We start from the raw sequence: 19087 nt of genomic DNA, 5'->3' as shown, positions 1-19087 counted from the left end.
CCAAATTTTTTACAATCATCACACCACCTGCAATCACCCGAGCTCTCCAGTCTCTTATCTGCTCTAAAGTTTAAAGTGTGGTCTGAGGTTTTGCATGGTGTGTCCATGTTATGTCTATGTGTTTGACTTGTGGTTGTTAGTGCTCATTTAGATAAGTTGGCAGCACTGATATCTTCTCGAAAAAGAATCACAAGAACAGAAACAGGAACATAATAATTGCATATTCATGTATTACAGCAACACCATTGATAGACTCTAGGTTGACCCATCACATGCCATTCCTAATCCCCCAAAAGCATACACCAGTCCCCAGGACCAGAAGTCATCCACCCAGCCCCAAGTCAGACCAAGCCGCAGCCCCTGCCAAGCATCTCCCTGGGGCAACACCCTCACACGTCGAGGGGCTTGGCCCGGCTGCTGTGCCCCCATTTAGCCCAGACTACATCTGCGTGGGATGACCTGGGTGCTATATTTAAGAAGGTAGACCCCTCTCTGAGAATAGGGCTGGCGTCACCGCTATAACAGGTAGGAACCAGTTGGCTGCTCGGCCGCTGAGGGGGTATAAATAGACTGCGAGTGTAAGGCGGACCTGGTTTAACCCACTGGTTCCACGTGAAGTCCGGCCTCAATCAAATCAGTGGTGGCCCCTGCGCTGCGGGGCCAAGGGCCACAGCTGCTGCTTATTTCACAAACACAGTGTAATTGCTTGATTGGGCTTAAGTGATTCCTGGTGGATATTTGCGTGCTATGCAGGTGTTTGTCGGAATGGGTGCATTTATGTAATTCTGTGTGACTTCCAGGTTTTCCCCACAATTCGATAAAATAATACATTAAATCCTATTCAGGCCCATCTATTCAATGTATATGTATTAAGTATTTCACTGTCCATTTATTATTACAAATGAGGATTCAAATACCACAGCCATGTCTTGTTCAGTTCACATCAGTGTACGATTTAGAAATATGGTGAAATCTCATTGGCTTACAACCTCACCTACAAGACGCCTGTGGCGACATCATACTGCGACACAAAGTAAACAACTCCCCTCCGCCTTCCCCCCTCCCCTGTGTCCCCCCCGTGTACCTCAGTGCGCGGCTCAGCTTGTCGTAGTTCATCTGCGGTTTGCACTTGCGGGCCCCCCAGAGGCGGGCCACCTCGTCGGGGTCCTTGATGACGAACTCCCCGTAGTCGCCCTGCCAGGCGATGACGTCGTGGTACTCCTCCTTCCTCAACAGCTCCAGGATGAAGTGCCACAGCTGGATCTGCCGGGACCCGGGGCTTGACTCGGGCTTGTAGGCCCAGTCTGGGAAGGCGAAACCTGGGTTGGAGAAGCAGAGCGAGAGGGAGAGAGGGAGGGGGAGAGGAGGAAGGTTTAGCATGGAGACCGGAACAGCTGGGTGAACCGATCACGTTGCAAAAACGACAACCGTGTTTGAAATCCATAACAGTGTGCGCTTAGGAGGAGAGGATGGGATGTTTTTAGTAGCGCCAACAAAGAGAACTGGATGAGCATCACCGTAGCGTGCATTGACTCACTAATAAAAGCCATTTTCTAAAACACGAGGAAACTTGGCAGGCGTGTTTCGCTGAGCGGTATAAATCAGGCGCGGAGCGCAGGTGCCAGGCAGGGCGGGGCGGGGCGGCGCTACAATGAGATGACACATAAGAGCCAACACTGGTAGTTATTCCAGGTAAGTGGTGTCTGGTCTAGGAGAAGAAGGGGGGATTACGGCCTTCCAGAAGAGGCTGCTTGCCCTGGCATGCCTCACCCTGCCCCTTTCCTACCGCCAAGAACATTTTGTACACACGCCACACAGGCAGGGCCCGGGGAAGGAGCGGCGAATGGACTGCGTTTGCCGGGCGCTTCAACCCTGATCAGTTGCATCCTCCGCGGCCACTCAACCTGCTTAGAAATGGATGAATCACGTCCACCCTCCCACGCTCACGGTGTCGGCCATGTAAGACAGGAGCCTCGAGCGTTGGGGCAGCAAGGGCCGGGCGTCTTGCTCAGAGGCAGCTCGACACTTCAAACGAGAATACAACCGACGACCTTCCGGGTTGGCAGAAGGCCTGCGGTCAGTGCTTGCTTCAGTAAACTCTTCAGTCATTGGCGACTTCGGTCTTATTATAACATATTTTGAATAACAGTTTTCTTTTTTTAAATGCACCCTTGTGCGGGGCTTGTAAACAAGAATAATAAATAATCAACCCAGTGTGACTCACACCCTACCCTCATGTTAATACGCTGCGTTTCACACGTCTGTCTTCATCCCTCTAGCAAGTCTAACGGCAATAGAGCATCTTTTCTGTGTGTTTTTGTTTCAGATGTATTGCGACAGTGAAGGAACGTGTGGGCAATCAAGTACAAATACACATGCTGTTGTACGCTTGTCTACGCAAATAGAAGGTTTAGGTTTTGTACCTAAATAGAAGAAATGTCATGAGGAAAGCTATGTATAATCACAAAAGCAAAGCCCACAATAGTCTCACAAGTACAGTCAACCGACATTATGGACATCGCATTGAAAATCACTTGTGGTATTAGTGGGCTTTGTGGAGCAAAGGCCCCATCATCTTTCCAATGATGGGAGGAAGCACGCAGACACTCGTCAGGTCCTTTCCACCCCCCTGTCACTACACCCCTCCTCCATGCAGCATGGAGGAGGCGGATGGAAACACTGGCGGGCTCATGACTATCTGTGAGCATGTGTGATGTGTGATACACACCCCCCGCGGCCGTCCAAACGCACGTTTACAAGGACTTTATATCTTGAGAGGGAGTCATGAGAACATGTTCCACTGTGTGTGCGTGTGTTTGTGTTAGTGTGTGTGTGTGTGTGGGCCAACGTTCTACTTCATCAAAAAGGATGTGACACCCCAGAGCCATCAGGTTTTACAAAATGAACATTGAACCACCCAGGGAGCCACCCAATAATAACCTCGGAGCTCACCATCATCATCATCCTCAAACCAATATTTGTCACAGTGTGGATGATACAGAAGCAACACAGAGGGGGTTTCATTACTAATTTCGACCCACGCACAGCATTCCAGCCTTACATTACAAGCTCACATCAGCAAGGACATCCACTGTGATGTTGCTCACAGTGGTCCTGACAGAGACAAGAGGCCTCGATCAACAGATTACCATTGTTCAGTTCTGTCAATGGATTTGTTCAGAGGACAGAGGGCCAGGGGTAGTCCAGATAATCCCTCTCTGCAGTGCTGGGTCACTCTTTACCATTTAACCACTGTTGCGTAACACTTTATAATGTCAATAGCACGTCGGCTAAGCAACTCGGCATTAGTGGGCAATCTATATGAATCGCTCTGAATGCCGTTCATTAATGGCTCGTACCCACACAGAGATCCGGTTCTGCACCACGCTGTACATTATTGACCCTTCCGCCAGCTCCTACACTTCCTTAGTGAAATATGCATTACACCTTCCCAGCACATCTTGTTAAACCGTTGTTCTTATTCACTGCAAAGACGAAGGTGGGCGTCCCTCAACCCTTTTGGGTCTTATCCTAGCAAAAGTTCAAATGCTTAAGCTATGCTACAGGGAACTGTCAATCTCCTTACCATGTATATTATATTTTTTCCTCACCTAGCAGTTATCATTAATTCATTGCCATGCCCCGGATGGCTAGTTTTCCTCTCCTACCCATCCATACCACCATCATGTCCAGACTCCACCATATATAATATACTAGAATATAGACGAGGGAGCCAAGGTGTAAGATGATGTTTGACTATGAACTAAATAACTCATTCTGAAGCTGGAGGCAAATCAGGACAGGTTGACTGCTTGCTAGCTGACGTAACGGACCAATCAGATTCAATTTCATGACCTTGAGTCAAGTAAGACAACACTTAATACCAAGATAACTCATGATCGGCCACTGCAGTGCAAACAATAATGCAGCAGTAGTATTATTGAATGCAATTCGTTCTGACAATCAGAACAGAGCAATATGTTACTGCAGGCCCTCACATGTTTAGTCAGTCCTGTTTCCAGTCGTGTGCAGGTAAGAGGAAGCTCCACACGGGGAAAACAAACATTACTTTCCTCCTACTCCTCCGTTATGTCTTTCCTTTGGTGTTTGCTTTAAAAACAAAACACTCCTCCTCATTTTCACACCCGCCGACACAAAGAGCACCCGCCCCTAGCCTATAGCCGCACGCTGAAACAATAACAAACAGACGCACACCTATGAAAAATACACACCTACCACTAATGGTGAGTCAACCCTGTCACAACACAGGGCCTGTGTCTGGAATACAGTCGAATGGATTAAACATAAGAAACGTTGGGAGGGAGGGAGATGCGACGCCGAACACTGGGATTTAACTAGGATTGACGGCAGCACTAACAAGTGTGAAGGAATCTGTTGAATGTGTAAATAAACAAAACGCTTAGATAACAAGAATAAACAGATGTGAACAAAACAGGAGTTTTATTCACATCTGTGTGTGTGTGTGTGTGTGTGTGTGTGTGTGTGTGTGTGTGTGTGTGTGTGTGTGTGTGTGTGTGTTGACACCTCTATAATGATCACTTTGACTTTGGCACAGGACACAGAGGTCGACAGACACAGGATTCCGACCGGACACACACACACAATCGCACACACACCCACTCGCAAGCATCACATTTCAGGTCATCGAGTGAAATGGATCTCTGGTAAATACTCAAGGCACTGCTTTGACTGGCAGCCAGCCTGTATGGGAATAGAAACAAGGAGATGATTTTTACCCAAAGCACCGAGGACCACAGGCTACTCATTATTCCATGAATAACATGACATGCGTGTGTGTGTGAGAGACTGCTGGTAACGCATACCTATAGCATGATGTAACGCATCAGTTTTCCAATCAAAGCCCATACCATCGAAAAGCTAATGTGAGCATAAACCTTGTCGTTGCATAGTTCTCAAACAATGTTGTACACATTATTTTGACTGATACACTTTGAGAGTATGTGTGTGTGTGTCTGTGTGTGTTTGCATGATTGTTTGTGCAAGTGTGTGTGTGTGTGTGTACAAACAAATGTACATATGTGTGTGGTTGCGCGTTTTGTGAGTATTGCTGTACGTGTGAGTTTATGCTTCAGCAAGCATGTGTGTGACTGTGTGTGTGTGACTGTGTGTGTGTGTGTGTGTGTGTGTGTGTGTGTGTGTGTGTGTGTGTGTGTGTGTGTGTGTGTGTGTGTGTGTGCAGCAGATATGGGGATTATGTTAAGAGGAATGTGGAGACCTGGGGAGTTAGAACAGGTGTCTTTGTCCTGCTCTCCACCCTGAGCCTGCCGCGGGCCGAGCTGTCCTGACTCACACTGGATCGGTATCACACACACACACACACACACACACACACACATAAATCTCTTTCATCGGCATACCCAAAAAGCAAATATGTGTGCACTCAGAATGACTGTCGTGTATGCATAGAGTAGGACAAAAACACACACACACACACACACACACACACACACACACACACACACACACACACACACCCGGACAGAGAGACAGAGACAGAAAGCGAGACAGAGACAGAGATTCTGAATAAGGCACCAGAGCATGACCTAATCACCACCCCCCCCACCCCCCACTTAACCTCCCTGACCTCAGTGCTCCTTCTCACTGCCCCTCCCTTCCTTTCTCCTGGGGGAGACACCAGATAGCCATTACACAATGTAGAAAAGCCACAGAACACACACACACACACACACACACACACACACACACACACACACACACACACACACACACACACACACACACACACACACACACACACACACAGATCATCAATAATGTAATGCTGAGTTGGAGAGTTAAGGATACGGGTGCACCTAATCTCTGCTCCAGGACACTATACATACAATACACACACAGTGTGTGTGTGTCTGTGTGTGTGCGCGTGTGTGTGTGTGTGTGTGTGTGTGTGTGTACAAAGGGAGGGATAAGGAGTTGTGAATATGGGATGAGTGGGGGGCAGGTGGTAAAAAGCAGTGGCGGATGGGTGGGGGTGAAAGACAAGGAGGGAAGACGAGATGGGGTGAGCTGTAGGACAAGTGGGGCAAAGAGAAGAAAGAGAGAGAGAGAGAGAGAGAGAGAGAGAGAGAGAGAGAGAGAGAGAGAGAGAGAGGGAGAAAGAGGGGGCGAGGGTGAGTGGGAAACAAAAGTGGGAAGAGAGATGGAGACAATGGCTGGAGTGGAGAAGGAGGCTGGAGGGGTGAGGGGCTGGAAGGGTGTGGAGAGCGATGAGATCATAGCGCGTCTGCTAGTCTGTTGTCATCCAGGTCAGATCGTCTCTCTTTCCTCCCCCCTCCTCTCCCACTCTCTCTCTCTCCCTCCTCCATCCTCCCCCCCCTCCTCTCTCTCTCCTCACCCCCTTCCATCTTCCCACCCTTCCCCTCCACCTCACCCATCTCTGTCAGCCCCCTCTCTCTCTCTATGGCTGCAGATGGGGCTCCTCCGCTTCTGTCATTTCTTTCACTTGCAGCAGTGCATCTCTTTGTACGATCATATGTATCACGCACGCCAGTCCTACCAGGACCCCGCCTCCGCCCAAACAAAAATGACACTTACAACACGATGGGTTAAACAAAGTGTTGGCATGAAAATACTAAAAGGAAGACATACAGAGACAAAGCCGGCGAGAGAGAGGGAGTGAGAAAGACATACAAATAGGGTGCTATGGACTGGGTGATGGCATCATTGCCTCAACATTGCCACTCTAATGACATGCCATACACAGGGGAGCGTAGGCAGGCCTGATGGGCCAAGCTCAGCCCCCATCACACACACAAACACACACACACACACACACACACACACACACACACACACACACACACACACACACACACACACACACACACACACACCAATTATGTGGCCGACTGGTCATTCTACCTGTGTGTTGCCACTTTGTGAACCTCTTGACCTAAGTTCCCTGCTGTTGCTGTAAGCACATTCTCACACACCATCGCCTGCTGCATCACTTTGGTTCAAGCCCAGGATTGAGATGTCAAGGTTAGACCGCTGGGAGAGAGATAAGAGAGAGAGAGAGACGGTACGGGACGTTGGGGGGGGGTGGAAGATGATGGGAAGTAGGAAGAAATGGGCGGACTGGAAGTCGGACAAACAGACCGGGTTACGATCAGGGAGGCAGACGATCAGAGCGGCTGGCAGAGAGACAGGCAGGGTTACAGGGAGACAGACAGAGCGAGGGTTGAGGAGCAGGAGGAGGCGAGGCGGGGATCTAGTCAGCAGCTAGTCGACTGGCAGTGGCGTGCCAGACTCACAGAGGATCTGCAGACTCAGGGCTTTTCCAGGGGGACACAGTGGTGCACAGTTGCTGGCCGACCTCTGCGCTGCTTACACCTCAACCTCAGCGTGCATGTGAAGAAAACACAACCGCAAACTGTGTGTGTGTGTGTGTGTGTGTGTGTGTGTGTGTGTGGTGTCTACAAAGGAGTTTAATGCCGTTAGGTTTATGAAACAAATGGTGATTGTCCAACACACTGCACTGGTGCGTGTGCGTGCGTGTGTGTGAGAGATAGTGCAAGTGTGTGTGTCAAGTGGCTGGATGAGGCCTGGAGATGTTGGCGGAGAACGACTGGCACCGAATAAAAGAAAGGCAGGTTGTGAGACAGGGGAGGGAGGGAAAAAAGAGAGAAGGAAGAAAAAGAAAACGGTTGGGCTACTGCAGTTTCAGTAGAGGATGGGGGGGAGAGATGTTATGGGAGACCATGGTGCCTCGAGTGTCTGGACTATTCCCACAAAGTCTATTAATCATTCATTAGGTAAATATTAGAGGAGAAACAGAGAGACACAGAGACAGAGAGAGACAGAGACGGAGAGACAGAGAGAGAGAGAAAGACAGAGACAGAGAGAGAGAGACAGAGAGACAGAGATGATGGAGTTGGAGGAGGTAGATGAGATGGGTGAGAGAAGGAACCAAAGGGGAATATTATTGGAAGGATCATCTGAAATAGATCATACATTTTTAGATGATCGTGTTTACATTGAGGAAATAGAGCGAAAAAAGTAAGTTGATAGAGTTGTAAAAAGTTGATAGAACACAATAGTGTGAAAAGAGAACATGAAAATGCTGTTATGATAATATTTACTTTCAATTGTGAAGGGACCCAGAGTTAGCACTACTCATGAACATCATATGTATTCTCCCAGCCCCAGGCTGTGTAACCACCATAAAAACATATAGATCGAGGGAGGCATACAACTAACGAAAGAAAGAGAGAGAGAGATTGAGAGAGAGATAGAGGAAGAGAATGAGGATTCAGTGGCCTTGAAGGGACCGAAAATAGATCAACAGAAACAAGCACACACACACACACACACACAAACACACACACACACACACACACACACACACAGAACAATAAGACAGAAAAGTACAATGTGATAGACAGATAAACAAATTTCAGGAGTGTAAATGTTTTCACCCCTGAAATCTGGAATGGATTGCAGAGAAAACGTGGGACACGAACGGTGTCCATAGAAACAGATTGCACCAATGGGATGGTGCCTTCTCTTCTAGTGTACATTCTAAAGTGAAGGTTAATTCAAACAATACTTGTTGCTAAATATGCTATTAAGACTGAAGAAGCACACATCGAGGAACTCAGTGTAGCGAGAACAAGATACGCAGAGTCCAACTCGTGAACATGTGGGTAGAGGGTAATAAGGGACAGGCCCTGCTGTTTTCATGGCTAATAGGGATGCAGGTGAGGGGAGGAGGGAGAGAGGGAATGAGGCAGAGAGGGGAGATAGTTTTCTTCTCTGGGGATGTGATGGTTTGGCGGTGGACCCCCGAGGAAAGCTAAAGACACTCCAACCACAGCCCATGTAACTAGCAACATCTCTACCAAACAGATAGTCCCTCCCATGGGAGCTCCCAAAAGAGCCTGCACACACACACACACACACACACACACACACACACACACACACACACACACTTTCCACAAGGGAACTAGGGGACTGAAAGAGGCAGTGGTCTCTGCAGCAGGGTGACTTGTGGGTGAGTGCATGCGTGTGTATATTTGCGCATCACTTCTTCGATGTATGTTTATGCAAGTGTGTGCATGCGTGTGCTGCCTATGTGTATGCTTCCCAGGGGGTCTGAAAAGCAGCAGAATAATATTGTGTCAGTGGGAGGGATGAGTACTGTCACTCCCTCGATGCTGGGAGGTATATTTACCCTCACCAACGTACTCCCCTAATGGCGCGCGCACGCACGCACAAACACACACAGGACACTCAGTGGTTGTAACCCAATCTACGTTTTATTTGAAACTTTAATTGAGTGAAGCCAGATAATGACACACCACTTTCCCTATGGGGCCGTACGCCACTCACACTGTGGGGGACATCACCAAGGGTTTTCCTGATGTTAAATAATCCATACTATTCAAAGCTATACCTCATGTATTGTTCCTCTTTCCTCCTACCACACTAGATGCTAGACTGCAGCCTTGTCTTCCATGATAGTATATGCCATTATGTGGGCTAAATTACCGCTTACCTCAGTGAGAGTTCAGAGGTATTTCTATTGGGGATGCTCACCTTCATGTTAATGCATTTCTATTGGGGAAGTTCGCCTTTGTGTTAATGCATTTCTATTGGGGAAGTTCACCTCAGTGTTAATGCTTTTCTACTGGGTTAGCTTTACCGATGTCTTAAAGCAATCATTCTATCCCACCTGGCGTTCCTCTTCATGGGAGCAGCCATTCTGCTGAAGCCAACATAGAGGACCTACATTTTGAAATCAGAAAACAAATTCATACAAAATACTAAATGACATACAAGTACTAATTCTACAAAGTGCCGCAAAAATTAAATGCTTTAGACCGGCTTTGATGAAGAATAAGTACATGAAATATATTTATACAAAAACTCAACAGATCAAATATAGACATGTGAATTTTCTCGAGGTCGTCCCATAGCTCTGATCCTAGTCAACTTGTGACAAGTGAGGCCTGACACGTAAATGCAACAGTCCACCACAGGCGCCTCCGTCACCCCCCTCCCCCCAACCTCCAGATGAGCCTCCCTGTGCCCCAGCGGCCCACCCGCTCTCCCTGCAGATCACAGCCCACCGTTAATGGACTGCTCGGGCCAAGCGCCTGGCACAAAGCAGCCTTTTAACACTTCACCTCCAGCAGCACATCGCTTGCACTCCCTACCTCCACACGGGCTGCGGGGTCATATTCTGCTAGGATGACAATGAGGGGTGGCCAAAGGGCAACACATTTTAAGCCCGCTCTCTCTGCTATGTGTGTGTGTGTGTGTGTGTGTGAGAGATTTGGGTGGCACTACAGTGGGAGTGTTTCCTGGAATGCGCCACTTAGAGCAGGACAGGAAATCAGCAACTGTTATGTACCACAACAACAGGTCTGTTTCCTGTGTGTGTGTGTGTGTGTGTGTGTACATGCGCGTGTGTGTACATGCGTGTGTGTGTGTACATGCGCGTGTGTGTGCATGCGCGCATGCGTGCGTGCACGTGTGTGCATGCGCGTGTGTGCATGCACGTGTGTGCATGCACGTGTGTGTGTGTGTGCGTTCACGTGTGTGTGTGTGTGTGCATGCGTGCGTCAGATGTATTCCAGTACGTCTTTAATTCTTGGACATTCGATCTACTGCTGCCAATCCTTTAACACCTGGAGACCGTCCGACCCAGCGCAGGCCAACAGGCGAACGGGGTATCTGATTGGGCAACTTGAAAACAACACATCCTGCCGTGTTGCTCAGGAGGAGGGATGTGCAGTTGGTAACAGATGGAGAATTCCTCCATGGAGGGTGAAAAGCTGCTTGAAATGTCAAACTAAGCATAACAAGAAAGTGGGGACACATGGTGCTTGGGCACCGGTTGAACTCGAGCGAATGTGTTTTTGACGGGAGAATGGGTGGGCAGTTACATCATGAGCAACGACACTCAAGAGAGACGCGCGCCGGAGGTGGTGCGCGTGTGCTCGGGGAAGGTGCTCGTGCAGCGGGGAAACACGTGTGTACAAACACAGGGACAAGCAGTACAGGGGGGAGGACAAGTTACACACACCTGGAAAACAAGTTCACAATATAAGCTACCTACAGAGGCAGCCAGGATGTGTACATTTATTGGTTGGTGTGTGTGTGTGTGTGTGTGTGTGTGTGTGTGTGTGTGTGTGTGTGTGTGTGTGTGTGTGTGTGTGTGTGTGTGTGTGTGTGTGTGTGTGTGTGCGTGTATGTGTGTGTGTGTGTGTGTGTGTGTGTGCTGACTCAGTACGTGAGCGTGTTTGTGATACAGCCTTCACAAGGCTAACTATGCTCTGTTCCCTCGCTTCTCCCTCTCTCGTCTCTCTTGGACACAGTCTCCTAGCAACCAGACACTTAAGGCCCTAAAAATAAACCCCAGAAACAAACAGAACAAAAAAATAATGCATAAACGACAATTAATCATTTCAAGCCTAGAACATGGACTCAAATAGAACAGTTATTAGAAAGGGGAGCGGAGAGAGGGAGAGGGAGAGACAGAGACTGAGACAGAGAGAGACGAAGAGAAGAGCTGCAATCTGCCAGCAACAGGTAGTCGTGAGGAGACAGAGTTCTGAGCAGCACAGCAGAGAACATATGTGTGGACGCGAGCGTGTCCGTGTGTGTGCGTGTCCGTGTCCGTGTGTGTAATTGTTTGTGTGTGTGTGCTTGTCAGTTTTTCTGTTTTTCTGTGTGTGTGTGTGTGGGGGTCTGTATGTGTTTGGGTGCGTCTGTGTGGGTGTTTATGTGAGTGAGTGTTTATGTGTGTGTACGGGCGTATCTGTGTCTGCGTGCACAAGTTTGTGTGTGTGTGTGTCGGTGTGTGAGTGTGTGTGTGTGCACACGGGATGAGAGAGAACAGTTTCACCCCGTGAGGCTCAAGGTGACCCACACGTAAGAATTAAACCAAGCCCAGCAGCACTCCAGTAACAAGCTGGCACGACAACAACTAAACACAACATGCCACGCAGAGAATAATGTTACAGCTCTCCCTCTCGCTCTCTCTAAACACGGAGGTCCATGTTAACAACGTTATAAAGCAGATGATTTTTTTGGTCACGCGGCTGCAGGCCCATGTTAGAGATTGAGGTGTCGTGACTGGTATTTTTGTATTTTCGATCCAACTGTGTTAAACAGACACCCACTGGCTCTCCTACTGTGGACCTTTCGACGAAGGTTATCATACGTAGGCTCAAGGAACACATTCTACCGATGTTAACCCCACCATTTATACATATTATATGCAAAACACAAAAAATGCAAGAACGTGACCGTCAAAATCACGATGCAGTGTCTGCAGGTGGATATTTTTCATAGTAATTCATACTGGAGTAGCCGCATGACTTGGACATGTTGTGCATCACTACTGGGGCCAGGCATGCTTTGTCTGAAGCCAGCACATTCCAACACAGATTACCATTCTGAGAGCAGGGTGCAGAGACCCAGGCTGGAGGTTGGTGGAAGAGAGGGACACAGCCACCTGACCTGAACAATCAGTCCTAACAGGATAGTGGATTCGGCCCTCATTTCCAGCTAGGGGGGTATATTTGACTGACATCTTTGATATATTGAATAAACCCTAACACGAATTACAAGTCAATAAAGTGTTCTCAGCAAGTATGAGTGTGTGTAATATCTATAAATATATGCTTTGCGTGTGCATGTGTTTGTGTACGCGTGTGTGCGTGTGTAGGTCTTGTTATGAGCGCTGAAGTGTTGTTTCAACTCCATGTGAGTAAGGGGCTGGTAACCGGCCCTGGGGAGAGCTGTTGTTCTCACTGTTGTTGCGAAAACTTGCATGGCGATACTCACCATCTATATTACGCGCCTCACATGCACACACACACACACACAGATATGCAAACTCACACACATGGAGACATGGGGGGGTGCACACACACACACACACACACACACACACACACACACACACACACACACACACACACACACACACACACACACACACACACACACACCTTGCAGGTAGAGTGGGTGTGCCTCTGGGAAAGGCTGGGTCTGAGGATGAAGAGAGCCAGTGTCCCGTCTTTCTAAACAGCCCCCGGGGTGATGGGTAAACAGGGGAGCGGAGAGGCCTACCAACAGGATCTGTTGTCCCTGACACCTTCCTGCCGCCTGGGGGAAAAGGTGACACCGAGGCTGGGAGCAATTTCCAGCCTCTGCAGCACTAATGGACGGGTCATTACTCTGATTAAGGCCGGAGCAGGCTGCCGCCCAGGCCTTGCATCACCACGGCCTGGGAGAGGAGAGGAGACGTGGGTTCGGCCTTTGATATGTTTCAACCTATTCATTATTCGGGCGCAAACCCTAATCTTGGCCGTTTGAAACAAGCTTCTGCGTCCACTCTTTTGTTAACAACTATACTATGATAATATGTAAGTTTTGTTTTTTAATGAAGACACACTCAGATACTCCCTAGAGCTATCGATTTTACTTTTGGGTCAAAGATAGGTAGGTAGTTTAGAGAAAGGGATGATAATGGTAGAGGAAGGCTGGCTTTCGCATGAACGTAATTAAACTTCTACTACTATTATGAAAACAAACATGCTTTGAGTGTTAACCCCGTCCAATAGCTGTTACAGATTAACACATTAGTTACCTTTGGTTCCCAGTGTTTTATTTGAGCATCAAACACTGGGAACAGTCTGAACATACAATAGTTATTTATTCGGCAGTTGACTACCAGTTATTTATTTGCATAGTTTAACCCTTTTTGTGTACTCTTCTGACTGCCAAGATAGCGCTAGCCCCCATAAATACAATAATCTTAAAATACCATATAATACCATAACAAATAACTAAATATGAAGAAGACCATTTTCCATGTGAATAAGAGCGGGCAGCGGCTGTTGAAAACACGCAAGAGTGTAAGACAGAAGTGGAATCCCGCCTTTCCCAGACCGGGGGACACCATGCTGACAATGTATTACAGACATTATGGTCTGTAAACAGAAAAGTGCAAAAGGAGCATCCTGATGACTTTGTGGTGAGAGTGTTTTCCTGACCCACTTCTCTGTGTGCGTGGCTGCAGCGCCTCCCTCTCTCGGGCACGGCTCAGCGACCCCAGCGCCGCTACCCACCTCTTCATCGCCCCTCGTCTGCAGTTTGCTAGGAGCAATATGTTCCCGCCATGCGCGTCACACACACACACGCACACACACACACACACACACACACACACACACACACACACACACACACACACACACACACACACACACACACACACACACACACACACACACACACACACACACACACGTACGGACACATGGAGGCAGGTTTTTGTTGACTTTGTTTGAGCCCCCAGTGCGTCAGCAGGGTGCACGGAACACGCCAGAAATACACGCCATTTCACCCAGTGCCGGCAACGGATTCCTTCCTCTGCTTCTCGTCTCCCCTCCATCCATCCGACCCTCCCTCCTTCCCTCCCCCCTTCGTGCAGGCCTGAGCCTTTTCCTGCCATTATACTGCCGTAGCTAAATTTAGCTACATTGAAAGACCAAAAGCCCTGACTACGTCCACACACTATTCTTTCGGGCTGTCTGTGTGTGGGTACGCGCACGTATGTGCATGCATGCGTGTTTGTGTGTGTTGCAGCTGCAACTAACTGTTATTTAAAAATTGTTTTCCCATAAAAATGCCAGAAATAATATAAAATGTCCAATGCCTATCAGAAGTTACGCCCAGAGCAGTGTGTTAAGTGATTGTACCTCGTAAAAAATATAATACTTTCATGGCATTCGGCTGTGCAATTATGTGAAAACATCTAATCAATATCAGCATCAGGACTTCATTATTTGGGAATATCGTAAAGCAGCCAATACATTTTCTATCACTGGATCCCCACAAGTTGGAGCACCACTGTCTTGGTGGCTGCACAGGCAGCAGACCAACAAGTCTGCCATCACGATGGAGGAGAATGTGAAATCACCAAGAAGATTATAATTAAGCCCAATTTCCCTCAGAGAATGCAAACAAATATGAGCTTTGTGGTTTTGTAAATGCTGTGCCCTACCATCAGAAGGCATCCAAGAAGGAATGGACTTCAACTGAAACTTGCCTTTTCAAACAAGAATCCTAAACACACCGTGAAGACCCAAAAATGAAATTGTCAGAGCACCGCAAATGCTATAATTCAGTAGAAGGTGTGTATGCAGTACTTTAAACAAAGGAGATGTACTTCAGAGAGCCTGTTAGTGGCTTTAATTGCTCAGAGAAAGGTCAGAGCACTGTTGGTATCGCAATAAGCAACCGTCACTCAGAATCAAATCGTTTTGTGTATGCAGCACACACACACGCACACACGCACGTCTTGTACTCTCTAGTCCTGCTTTACCTCTACAGACATCCACAGAATGACACACGCACAAACACAAACACAAAGGGGCCACACATACACACACACACACACAGCAGTTGCAAGTGCACACAGGCAGGAGTATGAGCCTGTCCTTTGACCCATATTAGTGCATACGTAAGGGGCAGTGACTGCAAGTACACATTTGCAAGCTCTATTTACCTACCCCCCCCCCCCCCCCCCCCCCCCACACACACCAGCATGGGAGTCTGTTTCGTGAGTGACAAAGAGAGCAGTGCATAACGTGTGAGTGAGTGAGTGAGTGTGTGTGTGCACGTTTGTGCATCATAAAACAGAGACACAATGGCTGGACACATGCAGTGTTACCGCATTTTTTTTCTTTTTCTCCTATCCTCCACTTATTTCCCCCTCTTCTGTTCTGCAGCCACTCACCCATACTCTCTATATTCCATTGCCCATGCCACAACCCCCCACTGCGCCGTCCCTCCACCTTCTCCCTCCCTGCCTCCCTCAGCTCGTTAAGTGGACGTCCTAAAGCTGATTAGGTCGCGTTGATCATCCTTACGTAACTCTCACCTCGCCCGACACTGTAACCAGCCGGTTCATTGTCCATTTAAGAGGGAGTGAGAGATAGAGAGCAAGAGTAAAATAGAGGGGGAGAGAGCGAGAACAAGAAAAGGACCTTCACTTCCTGCAGGCCTTAGCTTTGGTGTTCAATTCATGTTTCTCTGCGTGCATTGTTCTGTGTGTGTGTCTCCGTGCGTATCGCCGTGCAAGCCCTTTAAACTAGAAGTGAGGCCAAGTAGGCTCGTGGTCCCTGCTCTTCTCTGAGAGCTTTTGGCCTCAATGTCCAAATTTGTACATCATCACGGTCTCCCCTGTTGTGCATGTTTGTGTTTAGCCGTGCTGTAGGCGCGTGCTCTCTCCTGGCAGCCCAATGCTAACTGGGGATAAACAGTGATTATCCGTGCTGCCTATTGAGACAGCACACGCTGATAGACACACACGGACACAAGCATGTCAGTCAGTCAGTCAGTCAGTCAGTCAGTCAGTCAGTCAGTCAGGTCAGGTCAGTCAGTCAGTCAGTCAGTCAGTCCAGTCAGTCAGTCAGTCAGTCAGTCAGTCAGTCAGTCAGTCAGTCAGTCAGTCAGTCTCTCTCTCTCTCTCTCTCACTCTCTCTCATCTCTCTCTCTCTCATCTCTCTCTCTCTCTCTCTCTCTCTCTCTCTCTCTCTCTCTCTCTCTCTCTCTCTCTCTTCTCTCTCGTCTTCTCCTCTCTCTATCTCTTCTCTCGTCTCTCTCTCTTCTCTCTCCTCTCTCTCTCTCTCTCTCTCCTCTCTCTCTCTCTCCTCTCTCAGCTGGCGCAAATCAGGCTGGCGGTTTTGCAAGAGCCAGGCAGCGAGGAGGATAGAGACTGGTAATGTTGTAACCTCACAGACAGAGTGGAGGAGGCGGGGGGAGAGATGTTGCTTTGTACATTGACGTTCATTTCCTACACTACTTGTGTCCTATTTTTTGTTACAACTTGTGAATTCTTCAACGTACTTTGACAATGTTAATGTTCCATGCTGCTCTTTGAATTGAAACGTGAGCTCGGACCGAATCATTGTATTGAGCCTTCAATGAATGCTGATGTGTATACAGAGTAAACAGGACTGGGACTTGAACGCATCACTCCGCCTCAGTCTTGCGGCCTTGTTGTACCTAAAACTAAATCACTGTTTTGCTGATACTGAATATAAAATCCTCCGTCTCATGATTTGAGGGAATGAATTCAGAGCTATAGTGATTGTTGAACTGATGCTGTCATTTCAATTCTGTACTCTAGACCGGAGATGAGCCTTGACAATGGTACTGTCGGGTTTATTCTTGTAGATGTTGATCATCACTGAATGATGTTCTTTATTCAGGTACTCCTCATCTGCACGGCCATAACCATTTTCGCTATCATGTAACCTTCAGTGACAGTAAGCAAGTTGTCCAGGCAGAGAGGTTTAAGCCAGTCTCACACTGATTCTTCCTAGCTTGTAAATGACACAGGTCTGAGAGAACACAGGTCCTCAATGGTTTCGGGACAGCCCTAGTATGCTCACAGATGTACTTTGGTTAACTTTATTTAACAACTACCTCATAAACCTGACAACATTCATATCATAACAATAAATCACTAATAATGTGGAAGGGGAGCTATAGGGAACCAACATGAATCTTTTGTGATAAAGGTTACCTTACTGAGAGCGAGTGGCACTTCTACCTTCTCGTGGGCGTATCTTTATCAAAAAAGGATGTGGGTTAGTCTTTGTGCTGTGGTGTGAAATGAAAACACTGGATCCTTACATCTGTTCTGATTTAGCAACGCCAACGCCAAAATCTATCCGCTGCTTTATTTCATGAAAGTAAAAGGTGTGTGGCCAGGGCCGTCAAAATAAAAGCGTCTGATCAAAGAGTTTAAAGGGCAGAAAGGCCTCCAATATTTCCATACAGCACCGCTCCTCTTCAAACACAGCGGCATAGGGCAAGGTGGAGAGATGGCAGGAGGGAGGGAGGAAGAGAGAGAGTGCCTGACAGAGATAGAGAGTCAGAAAAAGAGAGACGGACATTCATTAATAAATGGAAAGAAAAATATATGAGTGAGGAAGGAAGGTCGTGAACTTATCCCTCTTCCAGCGTACTGTTGGACGGGTTATGTAAGTTGCTGCATGGACAAACACTGATTATTCTGCACAGTGTGTAACATGTACACAACATGAGGTCGTTCCTTACTCAATGCAACTTTGGGCCAGGAGAGGAGAGGAGCTTGGACATTCCCTGATCAACCACACACACTAACACACACAGGCATGTAATCCATTGTCTTGCGTACCTTTTAAAAGTACTCAATGCTCGCATCAGATTAGTGTTCCCAGGTGTAGCGCTGACTGGGGGATTCCCCGTTCAGACACAACTTGGATGGATTACAGCTATAACAACGCCAAACTGATCACTCCTTGAAATGCACGCACACACAATAGATGTGACATAGATCCATGAGGCATCTACGCCTCTCTGCATATACACAATTTTCAACATTAATGACACGCACACATTCTTTGTAGCTTTGTGAGGCAGCAACATGCTAATACTTGGGTCAGACAAGTATAATACCTTCCCAGGAGAACACCCACACGCATACAAACACACACAGCCTCAGCGCCAGCTGGAGGGACGCAGTGTATGGGAGCGCGTGTGTGTATTGGAGAGCGTGCACGTTTGTGTGCGTACGTGCGTGCGTGCGGTTGGCTGGTGTTTGAGAATGCAGCACAAAGACCCCAGTGTGTCTGGTGTGAGTGAGTGGGCAGCACGAGGCAGGTGTAGGTCTAGGTGATTGTAGCAGCACATAAAAAATAAAAAAAGCCCTGAAATAAAAAACGATTTTCCTAAAAGTTGTATATAACCGATGCTTGGGCAGTCCAAGGTGAAGCCGAGGAGGGACAACAAGAAGGCACAGCGCCGGGGCCTCTAACGCATTAAAAGGAAATCTGCACTGTGGGACAGAAATGATTCAGGAGGACTCCCGGAGTCCTAGCGACCTGCACACTTGCCCTGCCAAACGCAACAACCTCCCCCTGAACAGACCACTGATTCATCCAGCGCTACCCCTCTCGCACAGTTGCACACTGTTACCCACGTAATCCATGCCCGCCGTTACATTAGCATACAT

The 19087-nt window shown here is 47.9% G+C and overlaps 1 protein-coding gene across 1 annotated transcript in view; it reads right to left on the bottom strand.

The window, feature by feature from the left end:
- The window catches only part of erfl3 (Ets2 repressor factor like 3), a 40099-nt gene that overhangs the window by 12852 nt on the left and 8160 nt on the right, over positions 1-19087 (bottom strand). The window contains exon 2 of the mRNA XM_079745776.1: positions 1085-1319. Coding sequence (XP_079601902.1) covers positions 1085-1319 — 235 coding nt within the window. The remainder of the gene's footprint in view (positions 1-1084; positions 1320-19087) is intronic.

The sequence above is a fragment of the Pollachius pollachius genome (genome assembly GCF_949987615.1).
Source record: "Pollachius pollachius genome assembly, chromosome: 1".
Lineage (NCBI taxonomy): Eukaryota > Metazoa > Chordata > Actinopteri > Gadiformes > Gadidae > Pollachius > Pollachius pollachius.
This window is presented reverse-complemented; position numbering and strand designations above follow the sequence as displayed.